Raw genomic sequence first — 14561 nt, 5'->3', positions numbered from 1 at the left:
TAGCATACAGAATATTAAATGGAAGTCTTCTTCACCCGTATGTCCTCACTCAATTTCACATTACTCCCTAGAGCTGACTATTGTGAGGAGACATCTTCCATGAAGAAAAAAATAAATACACACTTATACTTTGATACGTACACTGATCGATATTAATCTTTTTTTAAGTCCCTATTTTGTATGTCTACTGGACTAGATGGAGAAGATCCTTTAGAACCTTCCAGTAAAGAAAACCAGCAGCTTCAAACCATGTGTATTATTCTTTGCTCATTTCAGGGTCCTCAGCTTAGAGGATATCAAACTACTATCTCTCTGATCTACAGCAGGTGACTGACCTTAGCACAAAGCAGCGAAGACCCAGAGACAAGTTCTCAAGAACCATGGAAACTGGCTGCCTTCTTCTTAGCCACCAAGGTTTGGTGAGGAATTCAAGAGATTGAGATGCAAGAAAAACATAGATGAAGCCCCAGCTTTGCCATGTTGCTTGGAGGAAACATCTGCATTTCTGTTTCCCCACCTGCCAAATACGGCAATTTTTTGGTTTTGTTTTTGTTTTTTTGCGGTACGCGGGCCTCTCACTGTTGCGGCCTCTCCCGTTGCGGAGCACAGGCTCCGGACGCGCAGGCTCAGCGGCCATGGCTCACGGGCCCAGCCGCTCCGCGGCATGTGGGATCTTCCCGGACCGGGGCACGAACCCGTGTCCCCTGCATCGGCAGGTGTACTCTCAACCACTGCGCCACCAGGGAAGCCCCCAAATACGGCAATTTTTATGAAGCTTCCAAAACCTCTTCCCAATCAAGTACTCTGGGTTTAGGGAAAGCTATTTCCATCGCATCCTCAGGACCACACTTCGGTCCTTGTCCTCACCTGGGATTGTTCCACCTCAGAAGTCTTAAATTCCTATTTCCCATTCTCATAATCCATCTTCTCTTTCCACTTATCCCATTCACCTACTGCATCTATACCTCTTTTGTTTAGTTTCTTTAAAAAAACCAGAAATCTTTAGGGATTCATTAGGATCACTGGTTTTTCTTTCTTATCTGTAAGATCCTTCCTGTCTTCACTTCTTTCCCTACCCATCTGCCATTCACAGCCCATCACTTCAAGCTCTAGTTGGACAATGTCCTTAACTCCTTTGCCCCACTGTCCTTTCATCACAACTATCATTTGTCCAAAATAAAAACCTTGGCCTCCTTCCCAGCACCTGCCATTCCCTTTCCCCAGAGGTCTTACTGATTGATTGTACCCTATAAAAAGCTGAATCCATCTACTTCTTGCAAACCCACCTGCCACTACCCCAGTCCAAGCCACCTTCTTTTCTCAGTTGGATTAACACAACAGGCTCAGTTGATCTCCTAATGCCTTCAGTCCTTCCCATTCTTATTTATTTTCTAACTATTGCAAAAGCAATCATCCTAAAATATAGCCAAACTAAAATATAAATTGAAGTCACTTCTCCCTTCAATACCTTCCATCTTCCCTCAACGCTTATTAACAGATTCTTTCCCTCCATCTTTCCACCCCTCATCTCACATCTTACATCCCAGCTTACACAAAACTTCTCCAACTCTCCTCAAGCTGGCTCTTGAGGTTCTCTCTTGCCTCTAGACCTGTGGGTGTACTGTTCTTTGGGCCTGGAACACTCTGGCTCCACTCCGTCCCCTGCTCTGCTTGAGTTGGCCAGCTCCTTCAGGTGTCAAAACAGACACCACTTCCTCTGGAAAGCCCTCTTGGACTCTCCCCTACCTGAGTATTTGTGTTTCTGAAATGTGAACACACAGCTGCCTGCACCCATCACAGCATTCAAAGCACACACTATCATTTCAAGATGAACTGTACGTCTCTTCCACCAGACTGCAGATTCTGGATGTGGAGACCGCACCTGTATTATTCATCACTGTGTCCAACACAACACAATGTCGGCACACTATTAGCACTCCATCGTTATGTAACTGATTTTTTATTCAGTTTTCAAAGTTATATTTTGATTCCTAATCCTGAAAGTTCATTATAGTAACATGCTCTACAAATAATAATCTATGAGTAAATTCACAGTGTTCAGATCCAGGAAGTTTGAGGTTTGAGAACTAAAATTATCTAGACCACAGTATTTATGGTCTTGATCATTAAAGGTTATTTATTTCTTCAGTGGTTAGCATTTTCAGGGTGGTCTCTAAGCGAGTTCCCAGGCCTCAGCTCCTCCCTGAGGCTCAAAGAACTCCCAAATGGGAAAGGAATAAATCTGGCTCCCTCACTGAGCCCTCATCCACCACTTCTACTTCAATACCATCTCATCTCCCCCAGTAAAGAGCAAAAGATTCTAGGAATATCTGAAAATCTTTAATGAAAGTGTAGTAGGATATAGATTGGCAATTGAATGAGTCATGGTATTTGATAAAGATGAAAGGTAAAGTAATAGATTACATGATAATATTAATAGGAATAATAAGAATAATAAAAATATTGTATTTTATAGAATACAAAACATAAAAACTAACTTAGAAAGGCAGCGAAAGATATAAGAAGAAAGGAGGGAGAGAAGGGAGGAGAGTGGGGAGGTAGGGAGAAAGCAAGGGAAGGAAGGATAAAGAAGGAAGGAAGGGAACTAAAGTAGTCTCAAACTTTTTTTCTTGTAGGTAGGCAAGAAAAGTAAGGAATAGGGGACCAAAAAAGGCCCTACATAAAGCGTCATCCCTACCCACCTAGGCAGACAATAAACGTTATCCAGAGCACTGCCACAGTTCACTGAAAACGCTTCAGAAGAGCCTTAACAGTGAACAGCGGTCAAACTTAGGACTTGATAGCTTCACATCATTAGAGTATCTATGGAACTTGGAAGTTCCATATGGAACTTGACATGAATGAACCAGGAATCTCTGCCCTCCTCTCATTAATTCAATACACTTAAGTAATCAAGCATTTATTAATCATAAACCATGTAGCAGCCACTACGCTGGCTACTGTTATGGACGTAAATATCAATGGTCTCAGAAAGACCTGGCCTCTGTACCCAGGATGTCTGGACGTGTAACCCATTGGAAACACAGAGAGAAAAAAATAAATAAAAAGCCTTATAACTGATACTTGGGCCCAAGAATAATCATAATAAAAAATGATAAATTCACTTGAATGTTTACCCATTTAGCTCTGTGCTAATTAAGCATACGATGCGTTTTCCTGTATAACCTTTAAAATAACACAATGAGGTATACAGAATTAGTACCTCCGTTCTAAAAATGAGCAATTTGATCTCATAGAGTTTAGGGAACTTGCTCAACACCAGTACTAATAATGCATCCAAGGTCTGAACCCTGGCAGTCAGCTTTCATTGGTCTCCCGGTCCCTGAATCTAAGATGCTGAAAACAAAACACGGACAATGGTTCTCCCTAGCTTTTGGGGCAGAACCCAGATGAGCACCGGGTAACGCACGCACCACGAGGAAAAAGTGCGTCAGGGAACTTGAGCTCCATTCTAGATCGAACACAGCCTAATGGCTATCGTTTACCAACGTGTTAAATACGGGGAGCCATCCGAAATGGCTACTGGTTATCCACCCAACCCTAAAATCAAACCATGAGTTGGGTTTTACATCGATTGATGGTTAATTCCTGTCTACAGCAACAAGTAAAGCAGCCGAACTGTAGCTACATCACCACTTGGTCAGCATATTAAAAAAGAGAATTTTTCTGAGAGACAAATAGAGGACTAGACACTAAGCAAGATAGACGTCACCATGACTTACTCCCAGATGAACGAGCATGAAGTATTGATATCAGGGAAAGACTACCAGATTACCTAAGAAACACAGCAGGAAAGCCACATCTCCCAGTCCTACTGGGTGGTACTTACCTGGGGGGAGAGGGGGTGGGGTGCTTGTTTATGGCCTCTTTTATATAAAGTGAATTCTAAAGAAAACCAAATACTGCTTACTGAGATGAGCATTAAAACATGAGAGCCGCTGAAAACATTTAAATCCTGACCTCTCAGTGTTCTCTCCCTATAGTCAAAGTGAGAAATGCTCTAAGTATATAAATAGTACACCTGAGTAGGCTCTGCCTTTCTTTCAGTATTTTAGATAGAGGAAGCATTCCCTAATGTGACGAAATGGTATTCATTAAGGAGTGATCAGCAATAAGTTGGCAAAGGCGAGTAAAAGAAACGATAGAGCTCCTAACAACAGAGCCTGTTGAGAGGAAACTCAGAGGACGCCAAGAGGGTCTCAAGTAGAAGCATGAGTGAAAAAGCATGATGCACCAGCCCCATCAAGAAGAGGTGAGTGTGAATTAGAGAACGAGGGCTCGCGTTCTACTACCAATTAAGTGCTTACTATTATGAGAGCTAAAACCTCTTCAAAATGAATAAATGGGTTAAACAGAATGGGGATTACCATTTAAGTAGAGCATTCTAACTTTGCTTCAGATCATGGGAATTCTACAAAATCACAAAGGAGAGAACTGGCTGAGCAAAATAGTTTCATTTAATGGGAAATTTATTTCAGAAGAGAAGCTAAGGAAAATTTCTAGGGTGAAGTAATGACATTTAGAATTAGGAGGCGTTTATGTAAAAAAACAATGTCCAAGGATAAAGTTAAGTAGTAAGAATTTTCAGAAAGACCTAGAAAAAACTGAGAGAGAGACCTGAGGCATTTTAGAAAGAAGAACAAAGAAAAACGTAAGCTCTCTCTCCATAGGAAATAATTAGAATAGTAGAATTTGACCTAAATTAAAGGAAAATTTACTCATGCCTATGAGTATAAGCACAGTAACACACACACACACACACACACACACAGACACACTCCTTCCTACCTCAGAAATCCCCCCCAAAGACTGAGATGAAATGTTACTTCTGTTCCTTTTCTAGCCTAATTAAAACATGAAATGTTGCCTATTGCCTGGTATCAGTTTATGCATATCATGGGTTAAATAGAAAACTCAATATTAATTGAGGAAGTCACTCACTGCAACATTTATTCCACTAAGTCAGAGGACTAACGATTAGTAAAACAAGGCATAGCTCCAAATTCTATACTGTCCCATATATGCTAATCTGAGGGGAAAAGCCAGTCTTAACCATAGAAAGATACCCTTACAAATTCTAAAATGTAAGCCCCATTCCAGAAATTAAATTATACACCAAAATATTTTCTCCAAATACGAATGACTTTTAAACTGTATAAAAGATAAAAATTTATACAGTAAAAAAAACCCTTTCCAATTATAAAATTTCCTCACAAAACCTCCTTATGTTTTTAATTCTTTACTGATTTGATTTAGATTTTTTTAAAAACAAATTTAAGTGGTTGGAATCATCTTTTTCATTTAAATTTCATAAGAAAGAGAATCACAATGCACATTCCCTGACCAGATTGTATATGGCCTATTTATTTGAAATGTTCGATTCCATATGGATTTCTTCTCCTTTATTTATAACTTCCAGAAAGGATTCTAATAAGCCAGCAACTCAAGGGCAACCAATTTGAAATCTAAGCCCTGAGAGCATAATACCTCAGGTCTGCCACCTGTGATGTTTTCTAGACGGACCGGAGAAGGCACACGAAGCTGGAAGGCCTGTGTAGAGCCTGCACCAACTTTGAGCCACAAGTGGGTGGTCCACTGAGGTCAGGGTTAAAGTTCACAGAATAATTTGGAAATTATTCTCAGCTTGGATCTCGTTTATGAGGTCTGAGAATACACCCTTTAATTAGAATACGATTTCCAAAGCAGCCACTCCCTTGACTTTCCAGAGCCCGGTTATTCTCAGAAAAGTAAAAACAGCCTCATCACACTGACAGCTAACAGTCCCCTATAAATTATGCCTTAAACATCTAACAAAGAAGGCAGCAGGCATCTGGGACAACAGAGACATTAGCGGCCAGCCCTCACTCACCACTCTCAAGAACAGATAAGAAAAACGTCTCATTAAACAGTCACTCCCCTTCACTTCTTGCTTATGCAGCTGAACTGTCCCATGGAAGCTTGGAAAAAGAGAGGGCTGCACATTTGAAAATGTTCCCACACCCTAGCCGGCCTCATTTTTCTGATGATGCCTCCATCCAGCCAACCTCGCACTACAGTGGGAAACTAAAATCAATTCCATGAGAGCAGGCTGTCCGCCTCTTCCACGGTGCTCAGGGAGCCACACAGGACTCTGGCACAGGAGCCAGCCCAGTCCTGACTCACCACAGATGTTCCCCTCCTCCCCCATGCAGCTCTGAGCCACCGCCTTCTTTCCAGGGCCTATTGTTATTACAAAAGACTCACTGGGCCCCCAAAATGGGCTAGATGCTGAAGCATCTCCCTAACTGCAGGGTTAAGACAGACAGATGTTAAATGACACAGAGATGGCCAGCGACTCAATGGGGAAAGCCAAAGATGGAAAGTCAGGCTAGGTTTGTAGAGTTTAGTATCTGGGAGTTGGAACAGCAGAAGCTATTAGATTATCAAACTTGCAAATGCTATCCAGACTTAAATCGGTTTTAAAGATGACATACAATGCTCCATCCCAGCAAATCGAGATATCAAACTTTTCTGTAGACCCAACAGAGTAGCCTTTGTCTAGAAAAGTATGACCAGGAAAATAACAAAAATGTAGTTTTTGAACTCTGTCATCAGAATTCACAGTCCAAAGTCACCCACAAATATCTGGAAATTCTTGGCAACATGTTTTGGGCCAGAGAACAATACTGTCTTTGGCCATTATCTTTCAATATCCATTCATCTGTCAGTTTTCCCAGCAGCCCTCTCAGAGGGGGCCATAAAGCTCTCTCTCTGCATTCCTTCAGTGCATTCCTTCTAGTAGGCAACTAGACAGTTGTTCCCAAATACTCCACTGCCCCATGGTACAGGCTGCATCGTCATCTCAATAAAGAATTTCATGCACTTTACAATATTTTCTTTTTATCATTGTCCATGTAACCAGTATAGACAATAGAGAGAGGAGTTCATTTTAAATCCATTCCCTTTAATGGTATGAATTCTGCAACTAAAATGAGCTTCATCAAATAGCACAAAAAAGTTTTAACATGTTAATATGACTTGCCACATCCTTACACAACAGTACTTATATGTTGGGTTTTGTCCTAAGAGTTCTTACTCACGTTTTCCTAGTGTGGGCCCTGGGAAGGGAGATTAGGGGAATAAATCAATTAAATGAAACACACACACTTAAAATTCTGTGACTATGGGAAAAAAAAAAAAAAGAGCAAACAATTATGCCTCCCAAAAGATGAAGTTAAAATTGTCTGTAAGACCCCTTCTCGCTCTAACTCTCTGGTTGTTTGGGAAATCATAGATAAAATATGCCAGTATCTCACAAAACCTTAAGTTTCACAACAGTAGAGTCAATATTTGGATAGAGGACAACCAATATATGTTTCAGCGATAAATGTTTACTTGAAATAATGTTTATTTGATTCTTTGGAGAAAGCTATATAAATCTCGCTCCTCACAAATTTCTGAGTTTCATTTCCTTTCTATTCCCTTCCCAAATAGAAAGGTGTAAAAAACCAAAATGGTTCTAAAATTAAGCTAAAACACACTCACTTTTAGAACTTTTGTTTGAAAACTTGAAGTCTCCTTCAGTACTGTTTCTATTGTTATTTTTTGTTTTCTACAAAGTTGGCTTTTTCCTTCTACCTGCTTTTTTTCTGTTTGGTTTCAGTTAAGGACAGATACTGGGCATTCTAGAGAGGAAAGGCAATATTCCAAGATTCAAAGTAAATGTAACATGTAACACGAAAAAGGGTCTGTATTATGAAGTTGTCTGAAGTGAAGAATTAAATTTAAAAAAAATAAAGTAAAACAACGCTTGATTCCCAGAATAAAACTTCTCCTCTGTCTACTCCGGAAAACTGAGAAGTGACACGATAATTCTGTTACCATGAATGAGAATTTCAAAAGATGTAGTACTCCTATGCCCTTCCAGGTGTGGTACAGTAGTGTTCTTTCTACTTACACATTCACTACAGAAAATTGTTCATTATATGGCAAATTCATCTTGAATCCACCTGGGGGAATTTAGCGACCAGAACAAGTAAAACCTGACATTGACAGGCATTCTGAATAGCACTCAAAAGATACTGACATTTCAGTGTATTCCCAGAGTAAAACAAAACTAAACCAAAGCTTCTTATATATTCTACAGAGCAATTTTAAGAAGAGAAAGAGAATAAAAAGAAGCCAAGTAGTGATAAAAGTGTTAACTGTAAAAAACAGGTTGGAATCATTTGGCCAGAAGAACAAGGACCGCACGGCATTACCAAAGCACTACTCATCGTCCTTTACCTCCGTCTTTATCTTTTTAGTTTCACAGTCTATTTATACTTCGAACTGTCTGACTTCTACTTAGTCACTGCTCAAGAAGGTATTAAGTTTTGTTTAAGTCTCTCTGAGGATGGAGTCCAAAATGTATAGGTCAATTCTTCCTTTTTAAAGATGGGATGAAAGCTGACAGTATTATTTATACCCTACTTTTAGCGCTGCATTTTAAAAGACTCATGAAAAACACTTTCAGATGAACTCTGTTGATTTACAGATTTCTAGCAGAATTATATCAGACGATTAACTGAGAGCATATTATCATAGTCATGTCCCCAAAGCACTCCAGTTTTCTCCAAAAATACTTACTTCTGATGAGTTTGTCATCTGAACAATTTCCCCAAATGGACTGGTCTTGCATCTCTCCATGTGTGAAGCAGCTATCAGTGGCTTGAGTTATATCTCTCTCATTATTTTCTTTATCACATTTTTCTAAAAAAAAAAAATATATATTTATTATCATTAAATGTTACATATTTTTCTCTATCTTTTCATTTTATAGATTTTTTAAAAAATGCTTCTAAATCTGCCATAATTTAAAGAAATGGGAGCAGTATCTCTAGTAACTGTTGCATATGTTATTGACTCAATAGCAGAGCTTTATTGAGCACCTACTATATGGCTAGCAGTGAAGATTTTACTGTAAAAATTATGTTAAGATTATTGTAAAGAAGTCGTTGAAACAGCAAATGATCTGCCATAATAGAAAAATGTGGAACGGGTACATCAAGGATCGAAGTGAGTCCATACATGCAGAGGGCAGGGGTGGCAGGGAAAGCATCAAAGAAGATGAGAGATTTATATGTGGGTTTATGGGTTCTCAAGGGGGAAGCCAAGAAGTAAGGAAAAGTAATGTCTTATTAGGAACATAACTCAGGCAAAAAGCAGGCTGTAACATAAGGTACAATTAACATTATAAGAGGTCTAGAGCACTAAAAAAAAGGTTCAAAGGAAGAAAAAGAAACTCATCAGTATTGAAAGCTCAAGAAAGGTGCTATAGAAAATGGTGCATGTTGGATGGTCTTTAAGATCAGAAGGAATTCTCAAAGTAGAGATGGGAGAAAGGCCATTCCAGGTGGAAAAACAGCATGGGTTAACTCAAAAAGCAGACACCTGGGCAAAAGTTCCAACTTTCTGCACTGTGAAGTACTTAAAGAGGGATATTAGGAAATAAGATGGTAAAGGTTTGAACAGGGACATGCTATGCATAATTGAATATCAAGGTGAAAAATCTGGACCTTATTTCAAAGTGAAATAAATAAGTGATAGTAGCCACTGAATCTTTATGAATTGTCTAATCAAAGCCACACATAAGAAAGATTAATGAACTTGTACACACCAGTGGTTCTCTATCCTGACTGTACTTTAACTCACTCAGGGGACTTTTTAAAAAAGATTCCTGGGCCCCATGACCTAAAATTCTAATTTAATTTGGGGGAAGGGGGCTTAGGTGATTCTACTATACTTACATACTTGAGAATCACTGGAGTATGGATGCATCTAAGAGGGAGAGCAGAGTAAGGGAAACTAAAAGGGAAACTTAGCACAGTCCAGGTAGAAGTTGATGAGAGTTTCGACAACTGGATAAAAAATGGGAAAGGAGGTAATTGGGAGAAAATAACTAGAGGATTCACAGATTATCAGAGAAGATGGGATTGGAGCTGACTGAGTTCTCTTAGTCTGGAGTTGACTGGAAAAACCTAGAGACCAGGAGAATAATTTTAAAAATATATATTTGTACATGGTAGATGTCTGGGCATCGTACTATGCAGTGGGGATACAATCAGTTACGAGACACAGCCCAGGCCTTCATGGAGTTTACAGTCTAGTGGATGAGTTTAGTGTTGAACATTTGAATCTGCAAGACACAAATAACATATAGCAAGAAACAGTCACCTTCCTAAATCTGATTGCTGAAGCCATTCAAATGAATACACTCACCAAAAGAATGAGTATATTAAAAGAAGACTGTCAAGGGGGGTCTGTACAATTAGAAAGGAGTCAGAGAAGGAAGAAAAACTAGATAATGTCAAGCCATGGAAGCAAGGAAAGGAAAGAGATTCAAACAGAAGTTGTTAGTCAACTGTAGTAACGTTTCCAGTGGAAGGAAAAATTTCTGCATATGCAGAAATTTCTCATGTACCATGGGGATTTCACAATTGAAAAGTTCTGCAATAAAACACATTTCAACACATGAAAATGCCCGGACACTCAGGAATAAGTCCAGAGGCTAAGATTTCTGAAAAAAATAGGGTCTTCAATGCTAAGTATTTTTAGAAAGCAAAACCATATTCAGATAGCAGTAAAATATAAATTAGAAGCATGCTAAACCAATATGTTCTAGATTTATGTAACATTTACTCAGCATTATCCTAGAGAAAATGTAATCTTCCTGAGATGTGTTACTTTCAATTAAAATCTTGACTTTTTTAAACAACTCTAGAAATCTTTCCACTGCTACAGTCAACCCAAGGCCTTTCTGAGATGATCAACAGAAAAGATTTTTCTACCAACTCACTAGTACACAGGAACTCTCTCACCGCAGAGTCCTACATACTTGCTGCTACTGTCATGTAGCTGACTGCCGCCAGGTGTCATGCTAGTAGGCTTGATTCAATTAGTAACTCTAATTGTAGCTGAATAAAATTAATTATATAATTTTGAGCTGTTCAAGTTTAATTCCATTAAAATTAATTCATGAAACCAGGGTATTATGAAGCATTGCTGACTAAAAGAAAATAGGTATGAATAAAGCCTCTAGACACACTTGACTCACATTTGAATCATGTCCAATATTCAAGTGCTAAAACACAGACCCCCTCAACTCTCCATTGACTAAAGGAAAATGCCATGTGATCCATACACACATAACTTAGTAGTGACCCACTACTAAGAGGAAAATAAAGTTCTTCCTGCTCTGAATACTTATTAAGAGACAGTTATCACATTTTTTTTGAAGTTTCCTTATCTGTGAAATTCTAGAATTAGATGATCCCAGGAGTCCTCAAGTTGAAAAAGAAAAGAAAAATTATCATCCTCTGTCTCATTATATTCAAGAAATTATAAATATGTAACTACTATTAAATCACAATCATCAGTCTATCCAACTTTGCCTCCTTTGAAAACTAAATGTCTTAGCTCAAAAGTTAGTCTGACCAATCACAAGAAATTGAAACTGTGATTAAAAATCTTCCAACAAACAAAAGTCCAGAACCAGATGGCTTCACAGGTGATTTCTATCAAACATTTAGAGAAGAGTTAACACCTATCCTTCTCAACCTCTTCCAAAAAATTGCAGAGGAAGGAACACTCCCAAATTCATTCTACGAGGCCACCATCACCCTGATACCAAAACCAGACAAAGACACTGCAAAAAAAGAAAAGTACAGACCAATATCACTGATGAATATAGATGCAAAAATCCTCAACAAAATACTAGCAAACAGAATCCAACAACACATTAAAAGGATTATACACCATGATCAAGTGGGATTTATCCCAGGGATGCGAGGATTCTTCAAAATACGCAAATCAATCAATGTGATACACTGTATTAACAAATTGAAGAAGAAAAACCATATGACCGTCTCAATAGATGCAGAGAAAGCTTCTGACAATATTCAACACCCATTGATGATAAAAATTCTCCAGAAAGTGGGCATAGAGGGAACCTACCTCAACATAATAAAGGCCATATACGACAAACCCACAGCCAACATCATTCTCAATGGTGAAAAACTGAAACCATTTCCTTTAAGATCAGGAAAAAGACAAGGATGTCCACTCTCACCACTATTATTCAACATAGTTTTGGAAGTCCTAGCCATGGCAATCAGAGAAGAAAAAGAAATAAAAGGAATCCAAATCAGAAAAGAAGTAGTAAAATTGTCACTGCTTGCAGATGACATGATACTATACATAGAGAATCCTAAAGATGCCACCAGAAAACTGCTAGAGCTAATCAATGAATTTGCTAAAGTTGCAGGATACAAAATTAATGCACTGAAATCTCTTGCATTCCTATACACTAATGATGAAAAATCTGAAAGAGAAACTAAGGAAACACTCCCATTTACCACTGCAACAAAAAGAATAAAACACCTAGGAATAAACCTACGTAGGGAGACAAAAGACCTGTATGCAGAAAACTATAAGACACTGATGAAAGAAATTAAAGATGATACCAACAGATGGAGAGATATACCATGTTCTTGGATTGGAAGAGTCAATATTGTGAAAATGACTACACTACCCAAAGGAATCTACAGATTCAATGCAATCCCTATCAAATTACCAATGGCATTTTTCACAGAACTAGAAAAAAAAATCTTAAAATTTGTAAGGAGACACAAAAGACCTTGAATAGCCAAAGCAGTCTTGAGGGGAAAAAACGGAGCTGGAAGAATCAGACTCCCTGACTTCAGAGTATACTACAAAGCTACAGTAATCAAGACAAATGGTACTGGCACAAAAACAGAAATACAGATCAATGGAACGGGCTAGAAAGTCCAGAGATAAACCCACGCACCTATGGTCAACTAATCTATGACAACAGAGCTAAGGATATACAAAGGAGAAAAGACAGTCTCTTCGATAAGTGGTGCTGGGAAACCTGGACAGCTATATGTAAAAGAATGAAATTAGAACACTCCCTGACACCATAAATAAAGATAAACTCAAAATGGATTAAAGACCTAAATGTAAGACTGGACACAATAAAACTCTTAGAGGAAAACATAAGAAGAACACTCTTTGACATAAATCACAGCAAGATCTTTTTTGATCCACCTATTAGAGTAATGGAAATAAAAACAAAAATAAACAAATGGGACCTAATGAAGCTTAAAAGCTTTCGCAAAGCAAAGGAAACTACAAACAAGACAAAAAGACAACCCTCAGAATGGGTGAAAATATTTGCAAACGAATCAACGGACAAAGGATTAATCTCCAAAATATATAAACAGCTCATGCAGCTCAATATTAAAAAAACAAACAACCCAATCCAAAAATGGGCAGAAGACCTAAACACATTTCTCCGAAAAAGATATACAGGTTGCCAACAAAGACATGAAAGGATGCTCAACATGATTAATCATTAGAGAAATGCAAATCAAAACTACAATGAGGTATCATCTCACACCGGTCAGAATGGCCATCATCAAAAAATCTAGAAACAATAAATGCTGGAGAGGGTGTGGAGAAAAGGGAACTCTCTTGCACTGCTGGTGGGAATGTAAATTGTTACAGCCACTATGGAGAACAGCATGGAGGTTCCTTAAAAAACTACAAATAGAACTACCATACGACCCAGCAATCCCACTACTGGGCATATACCCAGAAAAAAACATAATTCAAAAAGGCACATGCAGCCCAATGTTCATTGCAGCACTATTTACAATAGCCAGGTCATGGAAGCAACCTAAATGCCCATCAACAGATGAATGGATAAAGAAGATGTGGTACATATATACAATGGAATATTACTCAGCCATAAAAAGGAACGAAATTGGGTCATCTGTAGAGACGTGGATGGATCTAGAGACTGTCATACAGAGTGAGGTAAGTCAGAAAGAGAAAAACACACGTCGTATATTAACACATATATGTGGAACCTAGAAAAATGGTACAGATGAACCAGTTTACAGGGCAGAAAGAGCAACAGAGATGCAGAGAACAAACGTATGGACATCACGGGGGGAAAGTGGTGGTGGTGGTGGGATGAATTGGGAGACTGGGATTGACATATATACACTAATATGTATAAAATGGATAACTAATAAGAACCTGCTGTACAAAAAAGTAAATAAAATAAAAAAAAAAAAAAAAAAAAGTTGGTCTCAGGCTTTTGCTATAATCCATAGAACCCAGCCCAAAGCAAGGCTCAGAAAAAACTCCAAGTTTAAATTGACTTGCTAATTCACCACTTTTATAAACTTCTGTGACCACTTGGCTGTTCTGTGATTTCCTAACATATCTATTTTTATTTTATTAACATCTCTTTAATATTTAATGGAATACCAATATGGAAGCCTCATAAATGGTGTGCAGTTATATCTAATATTGAATAAATGCAATGAGAGTGAGATTTAATTGATAGATAACTGTAAAATGGGCCCCATGATGTCCAGCCACAGAACCAATCTTACTACAACTTTCAATAGGTTTGGGTTAGCCACTACTCATTAAGATGACAAAATAGCAATTTCTAATAACAGATTTCTGTTATCAGTGTAGACTGTCTA

The 14561-nt window shown here is 38.4% G+C and overlaps 1 protein-coding gene across 5 annotated transcripts in view; it reads right to left on the bottom strand.

Annotated features, from left to right (window-relative positions):
- Positions 1 to 14561, bottom strand: part of MDFIC (MyoD family inhibitor domain containing) — a 98531-nt gene that overhangs the window by 67387 nt on the left and 16583 nt on the right. For 4 of the 5 annotated variants that reach the window (XM_065883814.1, XM_065883813.1, XM_065883817.1 and 1 more), the window contains exon 3: positions 8629 to 8751. The exons of the other annotated variant lie outside the window; for it this stretch is intronic. In XM_065883814.1, coding sequence (XP_065739886.1) covers positions 8629 to 8751 — 123 coding nt within the window. The remainder of the gene's footprint in view (positions 1 to 8628; positions 8752 to 14561) is intronic. 5 annotated transcript variants of the gene reach the window in all.

This window comes from Phocoena phocoena, chromosome 9 (genome assembly GCF_963924675.1).
Source record: "Phocoena phocoena chromosome 9, mPhoPho1.1, whole genome shotgun sequence".
NCBI lineage: Eukaryota > Metazoa > Chordata > Mammalia > Artiodactyla > Phocoenidae > Phocoena > Phocoena phocoena.
The sequence above is the reverse complement of the archived record's forward strand: the minus strand, read 5'-3'. Positions and strand labels throughout refer to the sequence as shown.